The sequence below is a fragment of the Leptonychotes weddellii genome, chromosome 6 (genome assembly GCF_054177405.1).
Source record: "Leptonychotes weddellii isolate Sample4059 chromosome 6, ASM5417740v2, whole genome shotgun sequence".
Classification (NCBI taxonomy): domain Eukaryota; kingdom Metazoa; phylum Chordata; class Mammalia; order Carnivora; family Phocidae; genus Leptonychotes; species Leptonychotes weddellii.
The window spans coordinates 48,175,538-48,202,682 of record NC_138374.1 but is presented as its reverse complement, the minus strand read 5'-3'; the positions used below and the strand labels follow the sequence as shown (position 1 = coordinate 48,202,682).

Below are 27,145 nucleotides of genomic sequence, written 5' to 3'. Positions count from 1 at the left end.
CCCCCCCCCCCCCCCCCCCCGCATACTCTGCTAAGATTGGGTGAATTTATTCTGGTGTTAGTCTTCCAATGCTTCTAATGCTGCTGGCTAAATGCCTTCTATTGCCATATATAATATAAAGTATGGTTGTGTCTTTCTAAAAAATCCAATAAAATTGCTTCTCAGAGCTATAAAGTTAGAATATTTTAAAAATAAGCCCAAAAGGCTTAGAAGTATTTAGTTCTTAAGGAAAAAAAGTCTGTAGATCACCTTTCCAAGAGTAATTTATTTTGCCTTACTGGTAAGAGTCCAATGACTCTGTGGGCTGGATATTTCTTCAGAAGGTCCACTGTATATATAAAAAAATTTCCAAAAAGGACTTCCAAAGAACTAAGTTCATGAAATTTTCTTTTATGTGCTTCCTAAAAGCATCCAAATCTGGAGAATTTAGAAACAAGCCTTATGACGGTAAAAATGCCTAAAACCATGTAGTAATCTTTGATAAAATACATAATGGCTTATTTTTAAAAAAATAAAAGGTTAATTTTTTAAGACATGAGTAAGATTCTGTAATAAAATGGAAAATTAGCTGAAGTTTAACTTGAAATTTAGAGTTAATTACAATGCACAGAAGCATTATAAATCATGTATCAAAACATTATCCAAATTAATTTCTACAAATCCTTAGTCTCCCTGAAATCAAAGTCGTATGATAGAAATTAAATTTTCTTCATGTCTTCTAGTTTGCTGGGGGCAGGTAGCATGGGGCACACGGTTAGGAAACCAGGATATGTGTGCAGGCATGTTGAAGGTTATTACCATATGAAGGACATATAGCTTTGCCCAAAAAGAGTAAGGAAACAATGCATTCTGTACAGCCTTCATAGTACTTTTGTTATGACTTACAGCAATAATATTCAAAATTTCTGTTCCAGTAACTCCTAAAATAGTTGTTAAATCTATGTACTTACTTTCTGCACATTTTAGTTGAAAACTAGAATTTTTCATCAAATAGTTTGAAAGAATTCTGAAATTAGTGGTAATTTCTGAAAAATGATCTTTTTTTTTAACGTATCCAGTGGAATCTAAATACCACGATGATTTAACGCCCACCATGATTCACTTTAAAAAAAATACATGAATGAATTTTTTAGTACTTGGGAACTTTTATATCATTTTTTTTTTCCCCCCTTGAACTGCATTTTCATTCCATTCTTATCTTAGAATAGTGGCTTTCAACATGGGTAGAGAGGTGAAGTCTCTGGGGGGCGGGGTGGGAATTTTGCCTACCAGGGGATGTTTGGCAAAGTCTGGAGACATTTTTCATTGTCAAAACTGGGCTGAAGGGCATTACTGGCATCTAGTGGGTGCCAGAGATGCTGCTAAATGTCATACAAAGCTATGACAACCCCCAACAACAAAGAATTATCTGATCCAAAATGTCAATAGTGCTGAGGTTGAGAAGCCCCATCCTAGAGAAATATATTTCTATGCCTGAAAATCTTTTATTACATTATACTTCTCTACAAAAAAATACTTTTATAAATTGATAAAAATATAAATTCCTCTAACATAAAGGTCTAATTGTTAAAAATAATGTCTTCTGGAATGAGTTATTACAATTATCATTAGTACACATTAGTCTAACATGATTAAACAATCATTACCCAATATGAAAAGTGAAAATACATTAAGATGTTTCTAATGAGATGGAAGGAGCTTATTTTGTTATTTTCAATATTCTCATTTTTATGAGAGCTGAGAAATCTCCATTACATAAATAGGTAGATGGAAAAGGAGTTCTGTTGGAATAATGTCACTTACTCTGTGGGCTCCTTCTAAGTTATATACATGAGTTACACAGTAATCTACTGTTAAAAATTATTTCAGTGATCAGCTAATAACTTAAGTACATTCTCTTTAAACATTGTTAAAAGCAAAGAATTTGAAACCAATTGACTTAAAAAGGATGTGTTATGGAATCCTTCAAGGCATGCACTTTCTCAATACCTGCAGCTATTCTGGTGACCCAGAGATTTTTATACCTTTGCTTTACTATAGAAGCCAAATTAGGCCTTGTTTCTACGAAGGTTCTTTGGGAACTTCTCTTCAATATCGGAACACAACTTCACTTTTCAATTAGGGTCTGGGGAGTCTCAGCAGGCATTTTGAAATCCAGTAAGTTACTTCTGGAAAATCTCTGTTAACTGCCCCATAACCATGTCTGTTTATTAGTCTATCATGAAAATTCAAGCATGGTTGTCATGCCTAAGCCTAGGTCTTAGAAACCTTTATGAAAATTAGATTCTCAAGAAGGAAAATGGTCCAAATAGGACTAAAATTCTCTCCATTACTCCCTTACCTCTTAGATACTCTGTACTGTGCTGTGGTCAATTTTCCAGTCTCAGGGTCATGTACTGTAGCTCGGCTCAGCTACAAAAAAAGAGAAAGGACAAGGACTTACTCACGTAGCAGGCAATTTTGGGCTTTTGTTTGTTTTGTTTTGCCAAGCCACAGGTGATTGGAAGGGTTCAGATTGGTCTGGATGGTAGGTAATGGTTTCAAATCAGCAAAAACATTTAGACAGGTGGCAATAAAAGCCACTTCCAAATCAAGAGAAAATGGGTTGACATATTTTTGTTGTAGATTTATTGTCCTTTCACTTTTTTTTAAAAAAATCATTTGAAAATATATGTAAATGATTTATAGCACTGGGTTTCACAGGAGCTTTCTCAGATCTAGAAGTTTAAAGTCCTTTAAGTATTTTGACAAAAGAATAGTTAACAGTCTCTTTAAATTTGTTTTTTAAAACTCTCACTGAGATAAAACTGTTAAGTCTCTCTGGCGAAGTAAAAGGCAAATAAGTTCATGAGTAATAGTAGTTAGAAGACTGAGATCAGAAGCATAACCCTTCTTTCCATTGCCAACTTTCTAGTCAGCAAGTTTTTTAAAATAACTCCAACAGGAGGAATACAGATTACTCCAAAATGACAATGGTATTGCACAAGATGAATGAACAAATGCCAATACAAATCACTATGAAGAATGATGTGAATTTACTGCAGCATTTATGAATATGAGAGAACTATATAAACAAAGACTACTCCCAGATTAATCCAGGCTGCTGCTTTTTCTTTTTTTTCCCTTTTGGTAAGAAAAAGGAAAAAGAAAACAAGTATAAAGCCATTTCCTGGAGATTTGATTCCTGACCTGAAGAGAAATGCAAAGCGTATTAATTCCCTCAAAACAACAGACCAATTAAAGATTAAAAAAAGAACTTCTAGTTAAAGGGAAAGACCTGTGAAACACAAAGCAGTTTATCCATGCGTATATAAACAGGCGGTGACTTGAGCTGGAGACTGAAAATGACCTACTTCCCTTAAATGAATATTCCTGTAGGATGTACAAAACACTCATTAGAGGGCAAAATATGCAACGTACACATCTCTTACCTTTTGCTAATTCTGTAATGTACCGTCTCCAAGTCTCCTGTTATTGGGTTTGAAATGGTGGCTCGCCTCAGCTGTGAAGCCAACCATCAAAATAGTTGCATTACAAAACAAAAAAAAATGAATCACATTTATCCAACCAGTCAGAATTCTGGGATTTTTACAAAGGAGGATGAAAAGAGAAAAGAACTCCATAAGACTTCCAGTCACCCTGTGTTGAGCCTTGAGAGACAGTTGGCTTTTAAGCTTTTTTTGTTGTTGTTATTTTTTATATTTTGTTTTTGCTTTGCATGAATGGAGGGTACACAAACAAAAGAGATTAGAAATTAAATTTCTTTCAGTCGTTGGAGGAGACTGGGAGGGAAGAAATTTCTAAAATTTGATGTCTAATTATAGTTATAAGAATGGCTATTTGTAGTTAATGATCCGTTTCAAACTTTTGATGTTAATTTTTTTTTAGTGATGGAACTGTTTACAAAGGTTAATGCTGTCCAAAATTTCTTTCAGGGTCCATCTTTACTTCTTCCAACATATCTGTTCATGTATTTCACATATACAGTGAAATAATCTTGAACTCAGCAGAAAGGCAGATGAAAAGAACTCATAGATGTACAAAAAAGTAGGAAAGAGAGGACCAGCCAAGATAATGACTTCAAACTAACAAATAAAAATGATTTTGAAATTTGAAAAAGTATAAAATTTTTATCGGCACTGAATTTTTTGATTAAAATAATCCAACTGAGGCATCCCCTTTGAAGACTGAGGCCTCCAAATCCAGAGATACAAGACTTGACCTCTAAGCTGAAATGAATTCTTAAAAAATATTCCACCAAGGTATTTTGGTTTACTGGGTTTACTGGCCACAAAGAATGGACTAAAACAGAAATTGAAAAGATACCGATAGAATATGGTGTGATTTAAGTAGTGCTCTGGAAGATTTATAAGAATTCCCTTGGACAGCACCTATACATATTAGACCAGTCTTTTCCATTTAAAATGTAATCTTTGGTTAAAAAAAAAAAAAGTACCAATCTGGAATAGTAAAACTTAACAGCAACAAAAATTCTGACCTTAAGTTTGAGTACAGATATCCAGATAATTAAACCTTTATAACAAGGATCAGCAACCTATGGCCCATGCGCCAAATTCAGCCTGCCACTGGTTTTTGGATATAAAGTTTTATTGAAATATAGCCATGCTCATTTATATATTTTCTATGGCTGCTTTCACACTACAATGTAGACTTGAGTATTTGTGATAGATGATATAGCCAGCAAAGCCTGAAATACGTTTATTATTTACACCTTTACAGAAAAAATTTGCCAACTTCTGTACAGAGCACAGATAAGCTTAATGTTTAACAATCTTTTTATGAAACTGATGGCAGTTTGTATTACTATCAATGAGATCAAATAGGTTTTAAGAACAAGCTGATGGGAAAAAAGGCAAGAGCATAAAGGGTAGTCTTTCTCAAATTCTCATAGAAGAAGAATTTCTATGCTAAACACTAAGTTTATGGGATTGTGTTTACATTAAATTATTTTCCTTAATGAATCACTAAATTCTACCTCTGAAACTAATAATACACTATATGTTAATTAAATTGAATTGAAATAGGGCGCCTGAGTGGCTCAGATGGTTAAGCGTCTGCCTTCGGCTCAGGTCATGATCCCGGCATCCTGGGATCGAGTCCCGCATCAGGCTCCCTGCTCCTTGGGAGCCTGCTTCTCCTCTGCCTCTCTCTCTCTGTCTCTCATGAATAAAAAAAAAAAAAAAAAAAATTGAATTGAAATAAAAAAATTTTTTTAAAAATTGTTTTCCTTAAGATAAATGATAGGAGTTAAAGTCAGAAAACTATGATGTCCTTATTTCAAATTAGCATGATGCTTGTGCAATTATATCTTTCCAGTAATAATGTGCCCAAAGAGGAATAAAAATACTTCAAGTATTCCTTCAGATAAAAATATTGAAGATATGAGAAAGTTGGTCTTTGATTAGCCTATGAGACTAAAGGGTTTGAAAATACAGACAAAACTTTTTCAGGAAGATGCTGGAACATCTGTGAATAAAATCAGTGTGAATAAAAAAATCTCATCTATGATTTTCATAATTTAGTGTTTAAAACCCAGTTGCAGGGTATGCTATTTGTGTTAATAACAAACTGAGGAAAAACTAGTATAAACAGAGCTTATTAACAACTCCATTATGTTGTGACAGCAATATCTAAAACTATCTGTGGGGTTACTGCCATATCAATTGTCATCTTTGTAATCTTGCAAAGGCAAAACTAATACACAGGTAGAGTAAACTGAGAGAAAAAAATTATTTACCCTTGGTTTTGCTAGATCTTTGACAATTTCAATTTCTGCATCAGAAATAATATCATGGAAGCGAATAATACGAGGCTTGTCCCACTCATCCTCCTGTTTGGCTGGAGCCAGAATGAATTTAGGATTCCGGTTTCCATCATGGTAACGGCAAAAGAGTTTTTTCTGTCTCCGAGGAGTCTAAAACATAAAGTTAAGAAAATGATAAACATATTAGAGTAATAATAATGCTTGCTCCTATGCAAAAAAGAAACAATAATCCTGCTTGCGTATACATAGAGCATTGATGGAAGAATATACAAAAGATAGTACTCTGCAAGTATTTTGCATCAAATAGGACATTCATGATTTAAAAGTTTTATTAATGATTATTTTCTGGGAGAGATGCTAGGCCTTAAATAAGAAAAAAGATAGGGTTTCACTTTTAACCCATGTCTCATCAAAATAAAGTTCGGGTATCTAAATATAAAGAATAATGAAATATTTATGAAAATATGAAATGAATGACCTGCACTGCTCCAAATTTCACAAAGTAACTGGGAAGCACCCAGAGAAAAAGTTTTTAAAAGGAAAAATAAAACAAAACCTCACCAGGTTTTCCTAAATACCTCCCAGTTAGATGCTTGCAGCATAAACAAATTTAGTTAGTTTTAAAAAGCAAAGATGAAAATGAGTAATTCTGAAAAAGAGAAAATAAGTTATTAAAGGCAGGTGCTTTTATTGATGACTATTAAAAATAGAGTGATCGACAAAACAAATAAATGTTCCTTTCAATCTATATTAACTAAATTATCCATTGCTGATTCTTCTCTTGATTAAACAAGTATATCATATATGAAATAGAAATAATATTAGTTTTTGTTTGTTTTTGTTTTCTTAAAAGATTTTATTTATTTGACAGAGTGAGTGAGAGAGCACAAGCAGGGAGAGCGGCAAAGGGAGAGGGAGAAGCAGGCTCCATTCCAGGACCCTGGGATCATGACCTGAGCTGAAGGCAGATGCTTAACCGACTGAGCCACCCAAGTGCCCCTAGTTTTTGTTTTAATTATTAGCTAACATCCTAAGACAAATAATGATGCATGTTTATTCTCCATGTACTTTATTTACCTAGAGTCAAATCTAAAGATTTATTTATTATAAGTCTTTGATACAATGATGAGGTGAATTTAACTATTCTGAGAGTAAAGATGATCCTTGATTTTGGGCAGAGTTGACATGTGTGTGTCACATCAACACACTGGTAAATTAAGCAGACTTCTGTTTTATACCTATGGCTCTATTTTGATTTCTTCTTTAAGATTTATTAAAGGCAATAAAATAATATCTGCTTACTACTAGAAATTTGAACATTAACTAGATGTATAATATTATGGAAATATTGTGCACCTTTTTAGGTGTAACAATAGTTTTTTGGTTATTTTTTGAGTATCTTCAACAGATGTGTAATAAAATATTTAGGTGTGAAATTAAAAAAAAGAAATGTTTCATGAGTCTATCAGACTGTCATTATCCTTTTATTTACTCATTACCACCCAAAGCAAAAGTAAGGATGTTCTTCAAGGAGTCCATAAACTTAGCTCTCAAAAGTGTCAACATAGATATGATCTACGCATTTGCTGTTAAGAGATTAAGCTGTCAACAGTAAGTCCTCAAATATCAAAAAGTCACCAATATCAAAATGTACAGCCCAGCTTGACTTTATTAGTAGCAGAGAAAAACTTAACACACTATTCAAATGTTTACACTTAAAAGTACTTACTTCAAAAATTCACTAATTCCTTCTACATATGCCTGCATTCAACTGAAAACTAGTACCACATGATATTCCTTAAAAACGGGTTCCATGCTTTATCAATTAATGTTGGGAAGCAATGCATAGCATATCCATATTGTACATTATCATAAAAAGGCTCTGAAAAGTCCTGAGGCCGAACAAAAACCTATGTTCCCAGACTTGAACTTTTTTGTTTGTGGTCTTTTATCTATTAACACCCTGAAACACTAGTACTCTGAGAGTTATAAATACATAAATACAGATACACAATAAAGAAAAGGATATTTATAGGCACATTTAAGTATTAAAAAAAATAAATGTTAAAGCCAAAATCTGCAGAAACTCTTTCGGCATTTTAAGTATTTCTTAAATAGACTAACACATTTCACTAAGCAATCCTGTCAAGGTCAACTAGGAGTAAAACCACAAAAGATTATTGTATAGATGAGTTCTTTGTTTTACAGGATGGGTTAAGCTGGTATATTATTTCCGCTTAAGACTGTGGAAATATGTTTTGCATTAAAATATAAGAAAAAATCTTATCACTTCCCTTAAACTATCTGATCCTTCATCTTATAAAAATAAGCCTCTTTTGGCCTATGCAAAGAGTTATATTACCAAAAATACACAAAATGGCATAATGATTCAACAGCTTTATTCTAAAGCTATTTTACTAATCGTTGGAGCACACTGTGACACCCACAATAAGTTGATGTGGCATACTGTAATACTTTAACAGTTAATTCTAATTTTTATGACATAGGCTTAAATATAAAAGAACTCTGATTCTCTCCAGAACTATGTACAAACACACACACACACATTCATACACACACACAATTGGCTTTTCCACTTTACCATTTTGATACCCTCCCCACGGCACAGCATTTCGTACTTCTGTCTCTCTGGCAGGTAATCCACAGCAGCCCCTTTTTTCTTCAGTGTGGTTTTCTGATCAGATTGGTCATCTGAAGCGGACTTATTGACATCTTTTTCTTTAGCCATTATATATTCAAAATATTTTAAGTTACCATTAGCTCTCTGGTGTTCAGGATCTATTGGATAAGGAAGAAAGCATGACCATGGTTAAGTTTACAGTCATTCAAGCATCCGAATATAGTAATATAAAAATAGGGGCCCATATAATTTACCTTCCAAACCAGGATACTTATGAGAGTGAAAGGAGGCACTAATAAAAATTATTATACCAGGGGTGCCTGGGTAGCTCAGTCAGTTAAGCGACCAACTCTTGGTTTCAGTTCAGGTTTGATCTGGGGCTGTGCGATGAGCTCTGCTTCCAGCTCCACACTCAGCAGCACAGAGTCTGCTTGAGATTCTTTCTACTGCCACCCCCACCCTGCTCACGCATCCTCTCTCTCTCAAACTAAACAAAATCTTTTTTAAAAATTATTGTACCAAAATAACAGGTATAAAGTAAATCACATAGAGTCACCCTATGTAAAAAGGGTTCTGGAGAAGGAATCAGCCATTTATTTCAAAGTAGCAAATATTCTACTTTGAGAAATTATTAATCAGCCAAATGAATTCTAGGGGCGCCTGGATGGCTCAGTCCGTTAAGTGTCTGCCTTCGGCTCAGGTTATGATCCCAGCATCCTGGGATCGAGCCCCACATCAGGCTCCATGCTTGGCAGGGAGCCTGCTTCTCCTTTTCCCTCTGCCTGCCTACTTGTGATCTCTCTCTCACTCTCTCTGTCAAATAAATAAATAAAATCTTTTTAAAAAATGAATTCTAAAATATTACTCATTCTACTTATTTTAAGCAATGTTAAAGATTTTTCTGAAACTGAAATGTAATCATCATGGGAAAGACAGTGTATGCAGTTCAAAAGCAACGTTCACCACAGATACATTATAAATGCAGAACATAGCCTACTTCCAAGGGCTGAGAGAATTTCAGTCCCAAAATTCTACGTGAGATGGAAAAAGAGAAACTAAAGTTATAATTTTCAAAAAAGCCAGAATCCACTAACTGCCTCTGAATTGCTAGTCATCATTTTAAGCTATCTTTTAGTAGGGGAAAAGAAGACTACTCCACCCATCCGGGAGAAAGAAAAAAAAAATCCAAACCACCACACACACACACACACACACACAAATAATAAAGACAGAATATATAGAAACTTCACTTGTGATATTAACTGAAGTGATTAGGAAATCTAGCCTTAGATTTGTAAATCTGTCTTTGAGAAACTGCTCACAATATATGTTGTAATATACAATATGATCTTAATTTTGTAAAAGAAAGAGGAAAGTGTATATGTGCAGGGAAGGGAGTATAGTATATACTACAAGGAAACAAAATTTGTGGGTATTGTCCAGTGATTGGCTTATGGATGACTCTTCCATTATCTTTTTCTATTTTTAAAAATTTCCTATAATGACTCTAGGTCAGGAGGAAAAAAATCACTACAAAATAATGAAAAAAGGGGTACTTGAACTAATATCTCAATTTATTAATTCACTCAACCAAGAAATAACCTGTCAGAAGTTCATTTTCAGATGACCAATCTTTTTAAACTATTTGACTCTTCTAACATACACATATTAACCTGTTCAGAAAAATATTAATTTTTAAAAAGTTTTAAAGCTTCATTATATACCAACGGCCACCTGAACATATTAACGTACAACTCTACCTCCAGAGATTCTGATTTAGTAGATCTGGGGTGGAGATCAAGGAATTTTTCATGTCTAATATGTATCCAAGTAATTTTGATGCACATGGTTTCTGGATCATACTTAGAGAAATAAGTCTAAAACACTAGTGATCAAATCCTCATAGGATATCACATTATCTAACATTTGAATATGACAAATATATTTTGTCTATTTATTTCAAATCACTATTTTTAAATATGAAATGCAATAAAACAAAAACATTCTTCAAAGGAAACTGGTTAATATTTAATATGACAACATGGTAAATAAACATTTTTGACAGAGCTAGTTAGGTTAGATCCAATTTTGAAGTTCCCGAAGAGTACACAGCAGAGAATAACAGCCACTGTCGTAGTACCATTAGCTGAGAAAAATGAGTTGCCATTTATTCAGTGGACAGAGGATAAAATTTGTCTAACAGATAGACTCTTGACTTGTAACAAATAAAAAGTACAAAATGGATATTACTCAGCCATAAAAAAGAATGAAATCTTTGCAATGACATATACGGAACTAGAGAGTATAATGCTAAGCAAAGCAAGTCAGTCAGAGAAAGACAAATACCATATGATTTCACTCCTATGTGGAATTTAAGAAACAAAACAAATGGGGCGCCTGGGTGGCTCAGTTGGTTGGGCGGCTGCCTTCGGCTCAGGTCATGATCCTGGAGTCCCTGGATCGAGTCCCGCATCGGGCTCCCTGCTGGGCGGGGAGTCTGCTTCTCTCTCTGACCCTCCCCCCTCTCATGTGCTCTCTCTCATTCTCTCTCTCTCAAATAAATAAATAAAATCTTTAAAAAAAAAAAAAAAAGAAACAAAACAAATGAACATAAGGGGAGAAAAAAGAGGCAAACCAAGAAACAGACTCTTAACTACAGAGAACAAACCGATGGTTGCTGAAGGGGAGGTGGGTGGAGGATGGGTTAGACAGGTGATGGGTATTGAGGAAGGCAGCTGTGGTGAGCACCAGGTGTTGTGTGTAGGTGATGAATCACTAAATTCTATATCTGAAACTAATATTGCACTGTGTGTTAACTGGAATTTAAATAAAGACTTGAAAAAGAAAAAAAATGTACCAAAGCTATATGATGAATTATATATCAGAATTACAATTATCGGAATTATATATATTTATCATTACATATATAAGATATATAGTCATATATCAGAATTTTATATATATATTTATCTTACGATACAGCTTAGCACTTTTATATATCATGGTTATCATGAGATATATATATAAATATATATCAAATATACATATATATACACATACATACACACACACACACACACATATATATATATAACCTTGAATTAGGCCAAATTAACATACCTAGTTCAAGAAGCTTCTTTGTGAGCAAAAGTGCCTTATCCAGGTCTCCCTGCTGGTATACCGCATAGCTCAAATAGTCTAGAACAGAGACTTTATCAATGGTAGAAACCTCGCCTTCATCCAGCTGCCTTAGTGCTTGTTCCATCCACAGTTCTGTATGATAATAATCGGCTTCTGTATAGGCCACTTTGCCCAACTCAAAACAGTCTTCAACTGTTAGAAAAGATTTGTGTTTTACTCCTGTGGAAAGAAAATAAAGAGAACTTTAAAAATATTTATTTAGGACTACACAGCTTTCAAAGTGCTATCTCACTTTCATTTGAACTTTATAACAGCCTTCTGAACAAGAATCATCCTAAATTTATGAACAAAGGAACAATCTACAAGGTAATGAAACATTTTAAGAATCATACTAATAGGGGTCGTGGACCTAGAAAACCCAAGACTTCAATGATCAGTCATCATACCAAAATGAAACATCAATTAAGTTGAAGCATGCAATTTTCTAGCACAGCAGGAATCACCATAGGACAAATATCTTACTCCTAACCAATAATCTGGGCAAAAAATGAATGGACAGGAAGAAAGGCAGACCTGTAAGTAAATTGATTCCTTCCCTTTCCCCTTCCCTCCAACAGCATTAATAATATGTACTTTACATACCATAAAGTTCACCCATTTAAAGAATACAATAGTTTACAGTATATTCAGAGTTATGCAACCAACATCGCAATCTAATTTTAGAACATTTTCATCACCCCAAAAAGAAACCCTGTAGCCATTAGCAGTCACTACCCATTATCTCCCCCTCTCCGCCCCAGCCTTAGACAACCACTCATTGCCTATTCTGGTTATTTCGTATAAGCAGAATCATGTAAAATAGGGTCTTTTGTGACTGCTTCTTTCAACTCAGTATAATGTTTTCAAGGTTCATTCATGTTGTAGCATCTTTTTTATTGCCAAATAACAGTCCACTGTATGGAGAGACTATACTTTATCAGTTGATGGGACATTTGAGTTATTTCTAATTTTTTGGCTTTTATGAATAATGCTACTATGTACATTCATGTATAAGTTTCTGAGTGGACATTTGTTTACATTACTCATAGGTAGTAGTGGAATTGCTGGGTCCCATGGCAACTCTGCTTAAATATTTTCAGGAATTGCCAAACTGTTCTCCAAGGTACCCACACCATTTTACGATCCCACCAGCAATGTATGAAGGTTCTAATTTCTCCACATCCTCACTAATACTTGTTGTCCAATTGTTTATATTATAGCCATTCTATTGGGTAGAAAGTAGTATTTCATTATGATGATGATGATGAGCATCTTTTCATATGCTTATTGTCCATTTGTGTATCATCTCTGGGAAAATGTCTACTCAAATCCTTTGCCCAGTTAAAAATTTGATTCTTTTTATTATTTTTAGAGTTGTTTAGATATTCTGGATACAAGTCTCTGATCAGAAATATGATTTTCACATATTCTCTCCCACTGTATGGGTTGTTTTTTCACTTTACTGACGGTGTACTTTAAAGTACAGAAGCTTTAATTTTGGTGAAATCTAACTTAATTAATCCTTAGTTAGTTAGGCTTTTGGTGTTGCTATGTCAACTGGCTTGTGAAGTAAAACTTCTGTCTTAAGAAAAGGAGATAGAGGCACCTGGCTGGCTCAGTCAGTAGAGCATGCAACTATTGATCTCAGGGTCAGGAATTCAAGCCCCATGTTGGGTGTGGAGCCTACTTTAAAAAAAAAACTAGTTAAAAAAGGATATTTGACAGTTCATATAAAATAAAAAAAAAATGAAAAAGTGGAAAAATAGCCTCACTAATCATTAAAGAAATATGAAATTAAAACAACCCTGAAGAAAAATATTTTTAAACAACAGCCTACATTTATTGAGGCCTTACTATGTGCCAGGCATTTGTCACTCATTTAATTCTCAAAGCAATCCAGATGAGGAATTAAGGTAGAGAGAGGTTAACTACTGTGCTAAAGGTCACACAGCAAAGAGTCAGAATTGGAATCTGCACACTATTACTCCAGAAGTCTGTGTCATATTATACCATTAAATGGCAAAATTTAATAGGGGAGTCGTAAACTGGTAACTTTACTCTTAAGACATCTGGTAATATGAAACTAGAGTAATAATTTTATGTCTATGAATTGATACTATTTTTCAATTATTTTCTTGAGTTTAGCACTAGGGGTTGGGGAAGAAACACCTTGTTTAAACAAGTTTTGTAGCTGAACCAAATATTACAGCTAAAAACTGTAATAAATTAAAAGCAAGGAAATGTATAGGCCAATATGTCAAAGAAAGATAATTTTTTAAAGATTTTTATTTATTTGAGAGAGAGAACATGAGTGGAGGGGAGGGGCAGAGGGAGAGGGAGAAGCAGACTCCCCACTGAGAAGAGAGCCCAACAACAACACAGGGCTCAATCCCAGGACCCTGAGATCACGACCTGAGCCAAAGGCAGATGCTTACCCGACTAAGCCACCCAGGCACCCAAGAAAGATTATTTCAAATGCCATATAGGAAGCCAGAAAGATCTAGACAGAAATATGTGAAAATGTTAAATTGAGGGCACCTGAGAAACAAACTGAGGGTTTTAGAGGGGAGGGGGGTGGGGGGATGGGTTAGCCCAGGGATGGGTATTAAGGAGGGCACGTATTGAATGGAGCACTGGGTGTAATACACAAACAGTGAAATCATGGAATACTACATCAAAAACTAATGATGTAATGTATGGTGACTAACATAATAAAATAAAATTAAAAAAGATATTTAGAAACCAAAACAATATAAAATTTTAAATAGGAGAAAGACAGGATAGGAATTAAAAACTAAGCCTGTGATAAATTTGCTTTCAGTGAAAAAGACACAGACTAAGAAAAGGGAGGACCAAAGAGCAGGAAAAAAAGGAGGCAGGGGAGAGATTTTTTCCAAGTTTTGACATCAATGGGCAAACAGTAACTGTTCGACTCATGGTGGTTTAACGTGAATGTCAAAATATCTTGTCTCCTACCCCAACTTCTCTGACCTAAATAAATGGAGAGATATAACATGTTCATGGATTAGAAAAAGTCTATATTGTTAAAATGACAATGCTGCCCTAATTCTTTGCAAGATTCAACCCAACCCCAATCAAAATTCCTACAGGCATTTTTTTTCATTTTTTTTGGGAAACTGACAAGCTGATTCTGAGATTTATATGAAAATATAGACTAGTCAAAGCAATTTTACCAAAGAACATAGCTGGAGGACTTTTTCTGCCTGATTTCAATACTTACTATAGAGCTATAGTTCAGGAGCCCCTGGGTGGCTCAGTGGTTGAGTGTCTGCCTTTAGCTCAGGTTATGATACCAGGGTCCTGGTACTGGGCCCTGCATTGGGCTCCCTGTTCAACGGAAAGTCTATTTGTCCCTCTCTCCCTCTGCCCCTCCCCCCACTTGGGCTTGCTCTCTCTCAAATAAATATTTTTTTTAAAAAGCTGTAGTTCAGACTGCTTGATATTATTTACAGGTAGACATATAAATCAATGGAACAGAATTGAGTCAAGAAATAGACCAAGTAATTTTTGACAGATGTCAAGGCAATTCAATGGAGAAAGGAAAGTCTTTTAAATGTTGCTCAACAAATTAAGAATTCATATTAAAAGAAAATAAACATCAATCTTTACTGCCTACCACATACAAAGTCAATTCAAAATGTATCCTATAGCTTGGGGCGCCCGGGTGGCTCAGTTGGTTAAGCGACTGCCTTCGGTTCAGGTCATGATCTCAGGGTCCTGGGATCGAGCCCCGCATCGGGCTCCCTGCTCGGCGGGAAGCCTGCTTCTCCCTCTCCCACTCCCCCTGCTGTGTTCCCTCTCTCACTGTCTCTCTCTCTGTCAAATAAATAAAATCTTAAAAAAAAAAAAAAATGTATCCTATAGCTTAATGTGAAATCTCAAACTATCAAACTTCTAGATAAAAAAAACATAAGAAAAATATTTTAGACCTGAGCAGAGACGAAGATTTCTTATATTTGACACCAACAACACTATCAATAAGTGAAAAAAATACTGGGCTGCCTGAGTGGCTCAGTCAGTTAAGTGTCTGACTTTTGATTTCAGCTCAGGTCATGATCTCAGGGTTGTGAGATCAAGCCCCATGTTGGGCTCTGCACTGAGCGTGAAGCCTGCTTAAGATTCTCTCTCTCCCTCTCCTTCTGCCCCTCCCCCACCTCTCTCTAGAAAATAAAATATTGATAATTAAACTTTATCAAAGTTTAAAACTTCTGCTCTCTGAAAGGCACTAATATGAAAATAAAAAGACGAGACTGGTTAAAAATATTCACAACACATTTATCTGATAAAGAACTTATATCCAAAATATATAGAGAACTCCTAGACTCTTCACTAAAGAATAGATATGACTAGCCAATAAACACAGGGAAAGATGTTCAACATCGTTAGTCATCAGTTGTAACATATATATAACAATGTAAATTAAACAATGAGATACCACTATGTATCCATTACACTGGCTAAGATTAAAAAGACTGAATATACCAAGTGTTTGAAGAATGTAGAAGAAATCATACTGATGAAAGGAATGTAAAATGGTACAAAAAATTAGGCAGTTTCTTAAAAGCTAAATATATGCCTGCCATACAACCCAACCATTTCACTCCTAGATATTTAACCAAAAGAAACAAAAACAATAATAATAAAAAGAGGACAATACCTTAAAACTGGAGAAAAAATACTGGAATGAATAAACCCAACTATACAACATTGAGGGCATAAACACACAAAGAAATGAATTACTTCAGGTGTTTTTCAAACAATATTTTAACCAATCATATCCAATCTAACATATATTCTAAGGATAAAAAGTACAAAGAAACAAACTGCATTCAACAACCTTAATGTTGTTAATAATATAAGTACTGTTATTCTGAAATTATTTTAGGCCTATTACAGGATAATACAAAAATCTAATTATGTTTAATGTCATTGGAAGCAAGAGTTTCAACAAGAGAGAGATATAAGTATATAAACCCTATAATCTTACATTTGAATTGGAATTAACATGAACTCACATATTTCCTATCTCTGTTCATTGAAAACACCTAGAATCAATGACAAACTTAATAGCAATAGACATCCCTAGAACCCAGCTACACTCCACTCTCTAAATGCCATTCCCCATTAAAAAGAATTAAGGTTCACTATAGCAAGGCCTGATTCTTCCTGCTTTGGGGTAGAAATTCTTAAGATAAGCTTGGAAAAAACTGCCAAAAATTAAATTTCCTTAATAGCAAAGAATAATAGATCATTTCAAAAGGACAAATTAGCCGATCTAAAGAGGATCCCACTGGCCTCAAATAGGATAACAGGGCATCAAATGAATAATTAATAATAATGGATTGAAATATAAAAATATATAAAAAATCCATGAGTTTATAATGATACTTCAGATAAAAATCACTGGTCACTACCAGAAGTTATTATGACATCAACTCATTACTCTGAAAATTGATACAAGAAAAACAATCAAGGATTTATCTTGCCCTTCATATATAAACTCTAGTTCAGGGTAACAAAATGGTTCTTGAAAGAAAGTTCTTTCTAATGATAGAATTCCAGCTAATAAAAGTAGAAGGAATGATGAGATAAGAAAATCAGCATTTTTCAACCCCTAATGAAATAGTTCTAGGCAAGGATCATCAAAGTCTGCCAAAACAATTAGATGAAACTCATGGAAAACTTCATAGGGACTTATCAGTCTCCCACCACCAAAACTACTCATCAATCACTAACACAAAAAGTGTGATGAGATGTTAGGTGTCTGGTCATGCAATTCAACAGAAAGTTCAGAGTGCCACCCATGTAGTTAATTAAAAACTTAACTAGAATCTAATTGAGACTCAAGCTCTAACCAGTTTGTAGGAAACACAGGAGTTAGAGGAACAAATTAACACAAAAGAAAAAAATCGGGCTACTCCAAAATGTACATTCCACAAGACATATAACCAGGTTTTTCCAACTTAATCAACGGAATAGGAGAGGGGAAGAGAGGATAATAAAATAGACTTAAGAGATAAAAACCAAAATGTACAACTGTGAAAAGATACCTTTGAGATCACTAAGAGAAACTGAATATTGACTGGGTATTAAATTATATTAAGGAAATACTGTCATTTTGTTAGGCTGGATAATATCAAGTGATTGTTATTTAAAAAAAAAAAACCCTGATCAGTTAAATATGCATATTTAATTATTTATGAATAAAATGACATCATAATCTAGGATTTGCTTTTAAAATAGTCCATTAACGGGCGCCTGGGTGGCTCAGATGGTTAAGCGTCTGCCTTTGGCTCAGGTCATGATCCCAGGGTCCTGGGATCGAGTCCCGCATCGGGCTCCCTGCTCCTTGGGAGCCTGCTTCTCGCTCTGCTTCTCTCTCTCTCTCTCTCTGCCTCTCATGGATAAATAAATAAAATCTTTAAAAAAAATAAAAAATAAATTAAATAGTCCATTAACAACAACTAAAAGCAGGGGGTAGAAAACAAGAATGGCAAAGTGTTAAAAACTTTTGAAGCTGGGTAATGGATACATGGAAGCTCATTATGTCACTACCTTTATTTTTTTGTTTGATATTTTCCATAATAAGAAATTTTATAAACATTAAGAAGGAGAAAGTCACGTCCCATAGGGCTCTTTTTATGCTTTATAAAAGGAAATCACATAATACCCTTTTTGACACTAACAAAAAAGAAAATGACAAATGTGAAAAAATAATAAAATTAGATGATAAAAAATAAATACTACTTACCTGACATTTCCCTTTGAACACACAGTTCTAAGAATCAGGAAGGGAAAGATGGTGGTGGGGTAGGTGGACGCTAGGCTTGCCTCATCCCATGAATACAACTAGATAACTATCAAATCATCCTAAATACCCCAGAAATCGATCTGAAGACTGACAGATCAAACTCCACAACTAAAGGTATAGAAGAGGCCACATCAAGGGTAGGAAGTGCAGAGAGGTGGTTTGGGAGAGAAAGGGATCATGGCCACTGCAGTTGGGTGGGAGGAGACAAACTAGCACACAGGGGAGCGTACGGGGAAAAGGAATCCCCGTAACAACTGGCTTGGAAAGTGAGAGGGCCTGAATTAAGTGAGTTCTTGCAACCAGCAGGACTAAAAGCCTATAGAGTTTTAAAGGTCAGTGTGCTTGACTTTGGGAGAGCTCAGAGGACATTAGGACTGCTTTTGGAGAATAGGCAAGGCAAACAGCCTGTGTACATATGGCATTGAGACAGCAATCTGCAGAACACCTGGGGAACAATGTCAGGAGGTTAGCTGCTCATCTCAGAGCATGTCCCAGAGAAGCAGCATTCTTGGAAAGACCCTTCTGTATACAAAAGAACTAGCAGACACCATTTCCCTCCCATGCCCCTCAGCATAAACACAGAGCCACCTGCAGGAATCAGCTCAGTGCCAGTATTTGCTACTTGCTTACACCCCACCCCCACCCCCAGAATCCGGAAGAACCACCCTTCTCAGTCACACTTGCCCCAGTTCCAGAAGACTAGCCCAAACCCCTGCCAACACCACATCTCCCAACCTGGGAGTTTTGCGAGGCGTTGGTTCCAGCGGTGGCAGCAACAGGTCTCATTTTACAAGCAGACCAGAGCACACATGGTTAAAACTCACCACATTCAGGCCAGGGACTAAACACTGCCCACAACAGGCAAAGAGCCTCTGCATATGACTGACCTGAAGAATAAAGAGGCCAGGACACAACAGCTGAGTGCATGTAGCACACATTGGAGACACAACAGGACCCTGGAGCACAGAAGACACAATACTGCAGGGCACTACAGAACCTCTTCTTTATAAAGCCATTACCCCAAGAACAGGAGATGTAATTGACTTTCCTAACACACAAAAACAAGCACTGAGACTTAGACAAATGAGAAGACAGAGGAATTTGTCCCTAATGAAAGAACAAGACAAAGTCATGGCTGGAGATCTAAGTGAAACAGATATGAGTAACATACCTGATAGAGAATTTAATGCAATGATCATAAGGATACTCACTGGACTTGAGAAGACAGTGGAAGACATCAATGAGGCCATTAACATAGAAATAAGGAATAACAACAGTGATAAAGGACTCAATAAATGAAATGAGAAACACGCTTAATGCAATCAACAGCAGGCTAGAAGAAACAGAGGAACAAATTAATGACCTAGAAGACAGAGTAATGGAAAGTCATCAAGCTGAACAAAAGAGAAAGAAAAGTTATGCAAAACGAGAACAGACTTAGGGAACTCAGTGACTCCATCAAATGTAATAACATTCGTATTATAGGTCCCAGAAGAAGAGAGAGAAAAGGGGGCAGAGGATTTATTTGAAGAAATAGTAACTGAAAACTTCCCTAATCTGGGGAAGGAAACAGATATCCAGATCCAGACGATACAGAGAACGCTTAACAAAATCAACAACAGCAGATCCACACCAAAACATACTGTAATTAAAATGACAAAATATAGTGATAAAAAAGATTAAAAGCAGCAATACCAAAGAAGAGCGTTACATACAAAGGAAACCCCATAAGGCTATGAGCAGATTTTTCAGCAGGAATTTTCCAAACCAGAAAGGAGTGGCATGATATGGGGCGCCTGGGTGGCTCAGTCAGTTAAGCGTCTGTCTTCAGCTCAGGTCATGATCCCAGAGTCCTGGGATCGAGCCCCGCATCAGGCTCTCTGCTCAGCGGGGAGTCTACTTCTCCCTCTGCCTCTGCCCTTCTCACCGTTTGTGCGCTCGCTCTCACTCTCACTCTCTCTTCCTCTCGCTTGCTCTCTCTCCCAAATAAATAAAATCTTAAAAAAAAAAAAAAAAAAGGAGTGGCATGATATATTCAAAGTGCTGAATGGGAAAAACCTGCAGCCAAGAAGACTATCCAGCAAGGCTATCATTCAGAATAGAAGGAGAGATAAAGAGTTCCCAGACAAACAAAAAATAAAGGAGTTCATTACCACTAAACCAGCCCTGCAAGAAATATTAAAGGGACTCTGAGTGGAAAGGGGAGACTAAAAGGGACAGTATAAAGGTAGGAAACACAAAAGCAGTAAAAATGAATCTTTCTGTAAAAAAATCAGTTAAGGAACTCACAAAATAAAAGCATATAAAACATGATACCATATACCCAAAACATGGGGAGGAGAGGAGTAAAGAAGAGGTTTGAACTTAAATGACCATCAACTTAATAAAGACTGCTATATGCAGAAGAGGTTATATAACAAACCTAATGGTAACCACAAACCAAAAACCACTAATAAATATGCAAAGAATAAAGAGAAAGAAATCCAAATATATCACCAAAGAAAACCAGCAAACCATGAGAGAGAAAGAAAGGATCAGAGAAAATCTTCAGATACAATGACAAAACAGGTAATAAAATGGCAATAAATACATGTCATGGATAATTACTTTGAATGTGGTGGAGAATGAGTTATCTTATAAATGGATGTCAAAAGAAAGCCGGGGTAGCAATACTTATATTGGATAAACTAGACTTTAAAACAAAGACTGTAGGGACACCTGGGTGGCTCAGTAAGTTAAGGGTCTGCCTTCAGCTCAGGTCATGATCTCAGGGTCCTGGGATTGAGCTCCACTTCGGGCTCCCTGTTCAGCATGGAGCCTGCTTCCTCCTCTCCCTCTGCCTGCCACTCCCCCTGCTTGTACACTTTCTCTCTATATATAAAATCTTCAAAAAAAAAAAAATGGAAACTCTTCATACATTACTGGTAACAGTATAAATTCGTGCATCTGCTCTGGAGAATAATCTGGCCACATTTGGTAAAGCTGAAGAAACCTATAGCCTGACTTCTTATACCCTAAGGAAACATTTGCATGTGACTACATGAGCAAAAGAATACATAACAAGGATGTTTACTGGGGTGCCTAGGTGGCTGAGTTGTTAATAAGCGTCTGCCTTCGGCTCAGGTCATGGGGCTGCTTGTCCCTCTGCCACTCCCCCTGCTTCTGTTCCCTCTCTCTGCTGTGTCTCTCTCTGTCAAATAAATAAATAAAATCTTTAAAAATAAATAAATTAAAAAAAAAAACCAAGGATGTTTACTGAAATCTTGTTTGACATAGCAAAAAAAATTGGAGATAACCAAAATGTCTATCCATGCATAAAAGAATGAATAAATCAATTCTGTCATATAATACCATACAGCAGTTAAATGAATTTACTCAAAAAATTGAGTGAAAAAGTTTGCAGAAAGATACACAGAATATAAAACACAACAATATATGTAGTAAAGTATAAAAAGACAGATGAATACAACCAAGTTCAAAATAGTCATTACCTTGAGAAAGGAAGGAAAGGTGCACAAGGGGCCTTCAAACACATTTGGGAGTTTTTATTGTAATAGAAAAAGGTTTAGAGAACAAGAAAAGCGTAAAAACTGTGTATTATTTCACTCTAGTGTTATTTTTTTAATTTTATTTTATTATGTTATGTTAATCACAATGCATTGCATCATTAGTTTTTGACGTAGTGTTCCATGATTCATTGTTATTTTGACCGCTTATAGGACATGATATGATTAGAAAATTTGAGGGACTCTAATTATAAGGAATTTGCATGAAAGGAAAATTCAGTAAGAACTGAATGCAAAACAGTGACTTAAAGAGGAAGAAAAGTCAATAAAGGGGAAAAAAGTGCCTGAGAAAGGATAAATATTGTCCCAATGAAAAATAATTACACAAGGATGCCTGGGTGGTTCAGTTGGTTGAGCATCTGCCTTTGGCTCAGGTCATGGTCCCAGGGTCCTGGGATCGAGTCCCACACCCCACTCCTTGCTCAGCAGGCAGCCTGCTTCTCCCTCTGCCTCTGCTCCCCCTGCTGTGCTCTCTCTCTCCCCATCTCTCTGACAAATAAATGAATAAAATCTTTAAAAATTATGATAATAATTACACATATTCTCAGTGTGTCTTATTTTCAGCCATTCTCTATGAAAGTCTTACCAAGTGATTTCTAGATTAAAGGCAAAGTGTTCAGGGAACCCAATGAATGTCCAAGACAAAACACAGCAAATTCAGGGTTAAATAATATTCAATGCCATTTTGATGGAAAGATAATAAAGTTTTAAACAGAAATATAGTAAACCAAATGAAATTTATTATCCCCATACACAACAAACCTGCTTCTTTTGTGTTCTTTATTTTGCTGAATGGAACCCATATAGTTGTTCAAGCCAAAAACCCCTATCAAGTCCACATCAAATTCTACCATTACACCTCCTAAGCAGCTTGATAACCTATCCACTTCTCTCCATATCTACTAGCTACCAATATCATCTCTTAAATTTTTACAACAGCCTCCTCTCTGAATGTCCCTACCCCCAGGTCTCAATCCAATCTCCATTCTGCAGTCAGAATGGATACTCCTAAAATGAAAATCATTTTCATTTAAACCTATTTAAAGCTTTTCAACCTATTTAAAACTTTTCAATGGTTCCTTATTGCACTTAGAGGATTTCAAACTCCTCCACATGTCTTACAAAGCCCTTCAAGAGATGGCTTCTGCTTAACCTATCTAGCCTCGTCTCTCACTACTCACAAAACCAAACCCCCATTCCCACCACTCATACACTCACCTCTTGAACAAACTACTTGTTAAGATATCTGAAATAATACACTCTCTCCTCTCTAGCTTTTATACACATTCTCTCTGGAATACTTTTCTCATGCCCACTTTTTTCTACATTTTCCTGGTTAATTCCTTATCTATTATATCCCAAATTTTTTTTAATGTGTCTTCCAGGAAGTCTTACATTATGCCTCTTATCAAGTACAGAATTAGGTTTCCTTCTATATGCTTTCATGGTATCCTAAATTATCCTCACCCAGGTGTTCATATTATATCATAAGAATATAAGTACTCTAAGGGCAAGAGCTGTATTGGTCTTATTCATTATTGCATCTCTAGAACCTGAAAGAATGGTTGGTACATATTATATAGTCAATATCTATTAAACGAATTCATGTTTCATACCAGAAACCAATTTTTAAAGATAAGGTTATGATCTTATCAGAACTGTTATAATGTATATTAGTAGAAACAGAAAATAATGGAATTATGTACCAACTTAATGGAAATTTTATTTAATATTGTTGTACCATGGTTAGCATTGCCACTTGATATTCACCCCAAATAAAGAGAGATGAGCAAGAAAACATCCTAACAAGTACCTCATCCCACTGTATATTCTTACTGAGGAAATCAATTTCAATATGAAGACAGAGGTAACATATTTCTCCAGCTAATAATGACAAGGAGATAGTAACAACAGTAAGCCATATACTCATAGAAAAAGTGAGAGATAACAGAAGTAAAATACTGCATGAAGTCAGGTATCGGTAACCCAAGTAAAACTAGCAAATTTTAAAATTTGTGGAAATGAAACAACACACTCTTAAAACAACCAATGGAACAAAAAAGAAATCACAGAGAACATTAGAAAATACTTTAAAACAAATGAAAACAAACTCACAAAATACCGAAACTTATAGGACACAGTGAAAGCAGTGGAAAGAGATGTAATGTAAACGCTTACATTAAAAAGCTATAGGGAGGGGCGCCTGGGTGGCTCAGTCGTTAAGCATCTGCCTTCGGCTCAGGTCATGATCCCGGGGTCCTGGGATTGGGCCCTGCATCAGGCTCCCTGCTCAGTGGGAAGCCTGCTTCTCCCTCTCCCACTCCCCCTGCTTGTGTTCCTTCTCTCGCTGTGTCTCTCTCTGTCAAATAAATAAAATCTTAAAAAAAAAAAAGCTATAAGGATCTCAAGTCAACAACCTAACTTTACAACTTAAGAAACTAGAAAAACAAGAGCTAAACCCAAAGCTAGCAGAAAAAAGGAAATATTAGAGATAAATTAAGTAGAATATAAAAAAAATAGAAGTTATGAACCCAAAAGTTGGTCCTTAGAAAAGATCAAGAAAATTGATAATCCTTTAGCTACATGGACTAAGAAAAAAAGAGAAGATTCAAATTACTAAAATCAAAAATGAAAGAAGGGATATTACTACTGATTCTACAAAAATACAAAGGATTACAAGAGAGTAGTATGAAAAATGTACACCAACAAATTGGATAACCTAGATGAAATGGGCAAATTCCTAGGAACAAAAAGCCTACCAAGACTAAGAAAGAAACAGAAAATCGAACAGACCTATAACTAACTAGTAAGGAGACTAATTCGGTAATCAAGTCTCCTGACAAAGAAAAGCCCTGGACCTGATGGCTTCACTGGGGAATTCTACCAAACATTTAAAGAACTAATACCAATCCTTCTCAAACTTTTACAAAAAACTGTAGAGGAGGGAATGCTTCCTATTTCATTCTATGAGGCCAGCATTACCCTTACACCAAAACCAAAGACTCTACAAGAAAACTACAGACCAATATCCCTTACAAATATTGACGAAAAATCCTCAAGTACTGGCAAATAGAATTCAGCAGCATATTAAAAGGATTATACACCATAACCAAGTGGAATTTATTCCTGGAAAACAAGGATGTCTCAACATATGAAAACTGATCAATGTAATACACCACATTAACAGAATAAAGGGGAAAAAACACATGATCATCTCAACTGATGCAGAAAACGTATTTGACAAAATTCAACACTTTTTTACAATAAAAAACACTCAACAAACTAGGAGTAAAAAGAAACTAGCTAAACATAAAAAAGATATACTTGAAAAATCTACAGCAAATATATGCAATGGTGAAAGACCGTAAGATCAAGAACAAAAACAAGGATGGCCACTTTCACTACTTCTACTCAACTTAGTATGGAAGCTCTAGCCAGAGCAATTAGGCAAGAAAAAGTAATATAAGGCAGCCAAATTGGAAAAAAAGTAAAATGATCTCTCTTTGCAGATTATATTATCTTCTATGCAGAAAGCCCTAAAGACTACACACACATACACACACACAAAATTGTTATAGCTAATAAATTATAGCTAATAAATTCAGCAAAGTAGCAGACAACAGTCAACACACAAAACTCAGTTGCATCGCTATATACTAACAATGAATAATCTGAAAACTACTAAAACAATTTTTTTTTGAAGATTTTATTTATTTATTTGAGAGAGAGACACAGAGAGAGAAGAGGAGGGGAGGGGCAGAAGGAGAAGCTGACTCCCCACTGAGCAGGAAGCCCGATCTGGGGCTTGATCCGAGGACCCTGGAATCATGACCTAAGCCAAAGGCAGACATTTTAACTGACTAAGCCACCCAGGCATCCCCACTAAAACAATTCTAAGAATAAAATACTTAGGAATTAACTTAACCAACGAGGTGAAAGACTTATACAATGAAAACCACAAAACACTGTTGAAATAAAAGGAGACATAAAAAAATGGAAACACATCCCATGTTCATGAATTGGAAAACTGAATACTATTAAAATGGCAATACTACCCAAACTGATCTACAGATTCAATACAATCCCTATCAAAATCCCAATGTCATTCTTTGCAGAAATAGAAAAACCTATCCTAAAATTCATATGTAATCTCAAGGGGCAGTCAAAACAATCTTGAAAAAGAATAGTCAAGGCGGAGTGAAAGATGGCAGAGGAGTAGGGGACCCTATTTCAACTGGTCCCCAGAATTGAGCTGGATATCTACCAGACCACTCTGAGCACCCACAAAACCAGCCTGAGATGTAAGAAGATCTGGATCTCTACAAACAGAATATCGCAGGCGGTTGGTTTTGAGGTACGAAGCGGGGAGCCGTGATTCTGGGGGCAGATATCGGAGGATAAACGGCAGTGGGAGGGTGCCTGGCTGTGGGGATCCTACACCGCCGGTGAGCGACAGGCTCGCATGCTGCGGACAGGGCGCAGACTTGCAGACCGGTAGCGGCGGGGAAAGGACTTTAGGGCAGCCCCGGGGGCAGAAACTCGGAGCGGTGGGGTCGCGCCTGTGAACTGAAGCCCCTGGGAGGGAAACCCGGAGCAGCGGGGTCGCGCGCGCGAACTGGGAGTAGCTGGTGGTTTTAGAAGCACAAAGGGCAGAGATGTGCCCCGACCTGGAGTCAGGACTGGGGGCGCTGCGGAGGGGCGCACAACCCAGGACGCTGCAGTTTATACCAGCACGGACAGAAACGGAGGCAGTGTGGCCTGGAGAGCTCACTGAAGAACAGACTGTGGTCTCTCTGCTCTGAGGCAGAGGGTTGGAAACGGTCTCTTCTGCTCTGACTCGCGGAAGAGACGCAGAAAGCTGCCAGGGAAAGCCACCAGAGAACAAAAGCCCCCAAAACTGATTCCCACTGAGCCCATCCCTCGCCACAGGGGCGCAGGACAACTCCGCCCGAACAGGGTTGCCTGAGGAACAGCACGGCAGGCCCCTCTCGCAGAAGACAGGCTGGGAAAACAAGAGGCCAGCAACCCTAAGGTCCCAAGAAAACAGGTGCATCTTGCTTGGGTTCTGGTCAATAATTTGGACTCTATACATTCCCTCAAACACCTGTCAACAGAATGACTAGGAGGAGGAGCCCCCAAAA

The 27,145-nt window shown here is 36.3% G+C and overlaps 1 protein-coding gene across 5 annotated transcripts in view; it reads right to left on the bottom strand.

The window, feature by feature from the left end:
* Positions 1–27,145, bottom strand: part of P4HA1 (prolyl 4-hydroxylase subunit alpha 1) — an 86,594-nt gene that overhangs the window by 27,241 nt on the left and 32,208 nt on the right. For 4 of the 5 annotated variants that reach the window (XM_081822943.1, XM_006731147.3, XM_081822944.1 and 1 more), the window contains 4 exons: positions 11,547–11,786; positions 8,388–8,584; positions 5,759–5,935; positions 3,432–3,502 (listed from right to left, as the gene is read on the bottom strand). In XM_081822943.1, coding sequence (XP_081679069.1) covers positions 3,432–3,502; positions 5,759–5,935; positions 8,388–8,584; positions 11,547–11,786 — 685 coding nt within the window. Of the gene's footprint in view, positions 1–2,341; positions 2,413–3,431; positions 3,503–5,758; positions 5,936–8,387; positions 8,585–11,546; positions 11,787–27,145 lie in introns of all 5 variants that reach the window. The other variant, XM_006731148.3, reaches the window with a different exon arrangement.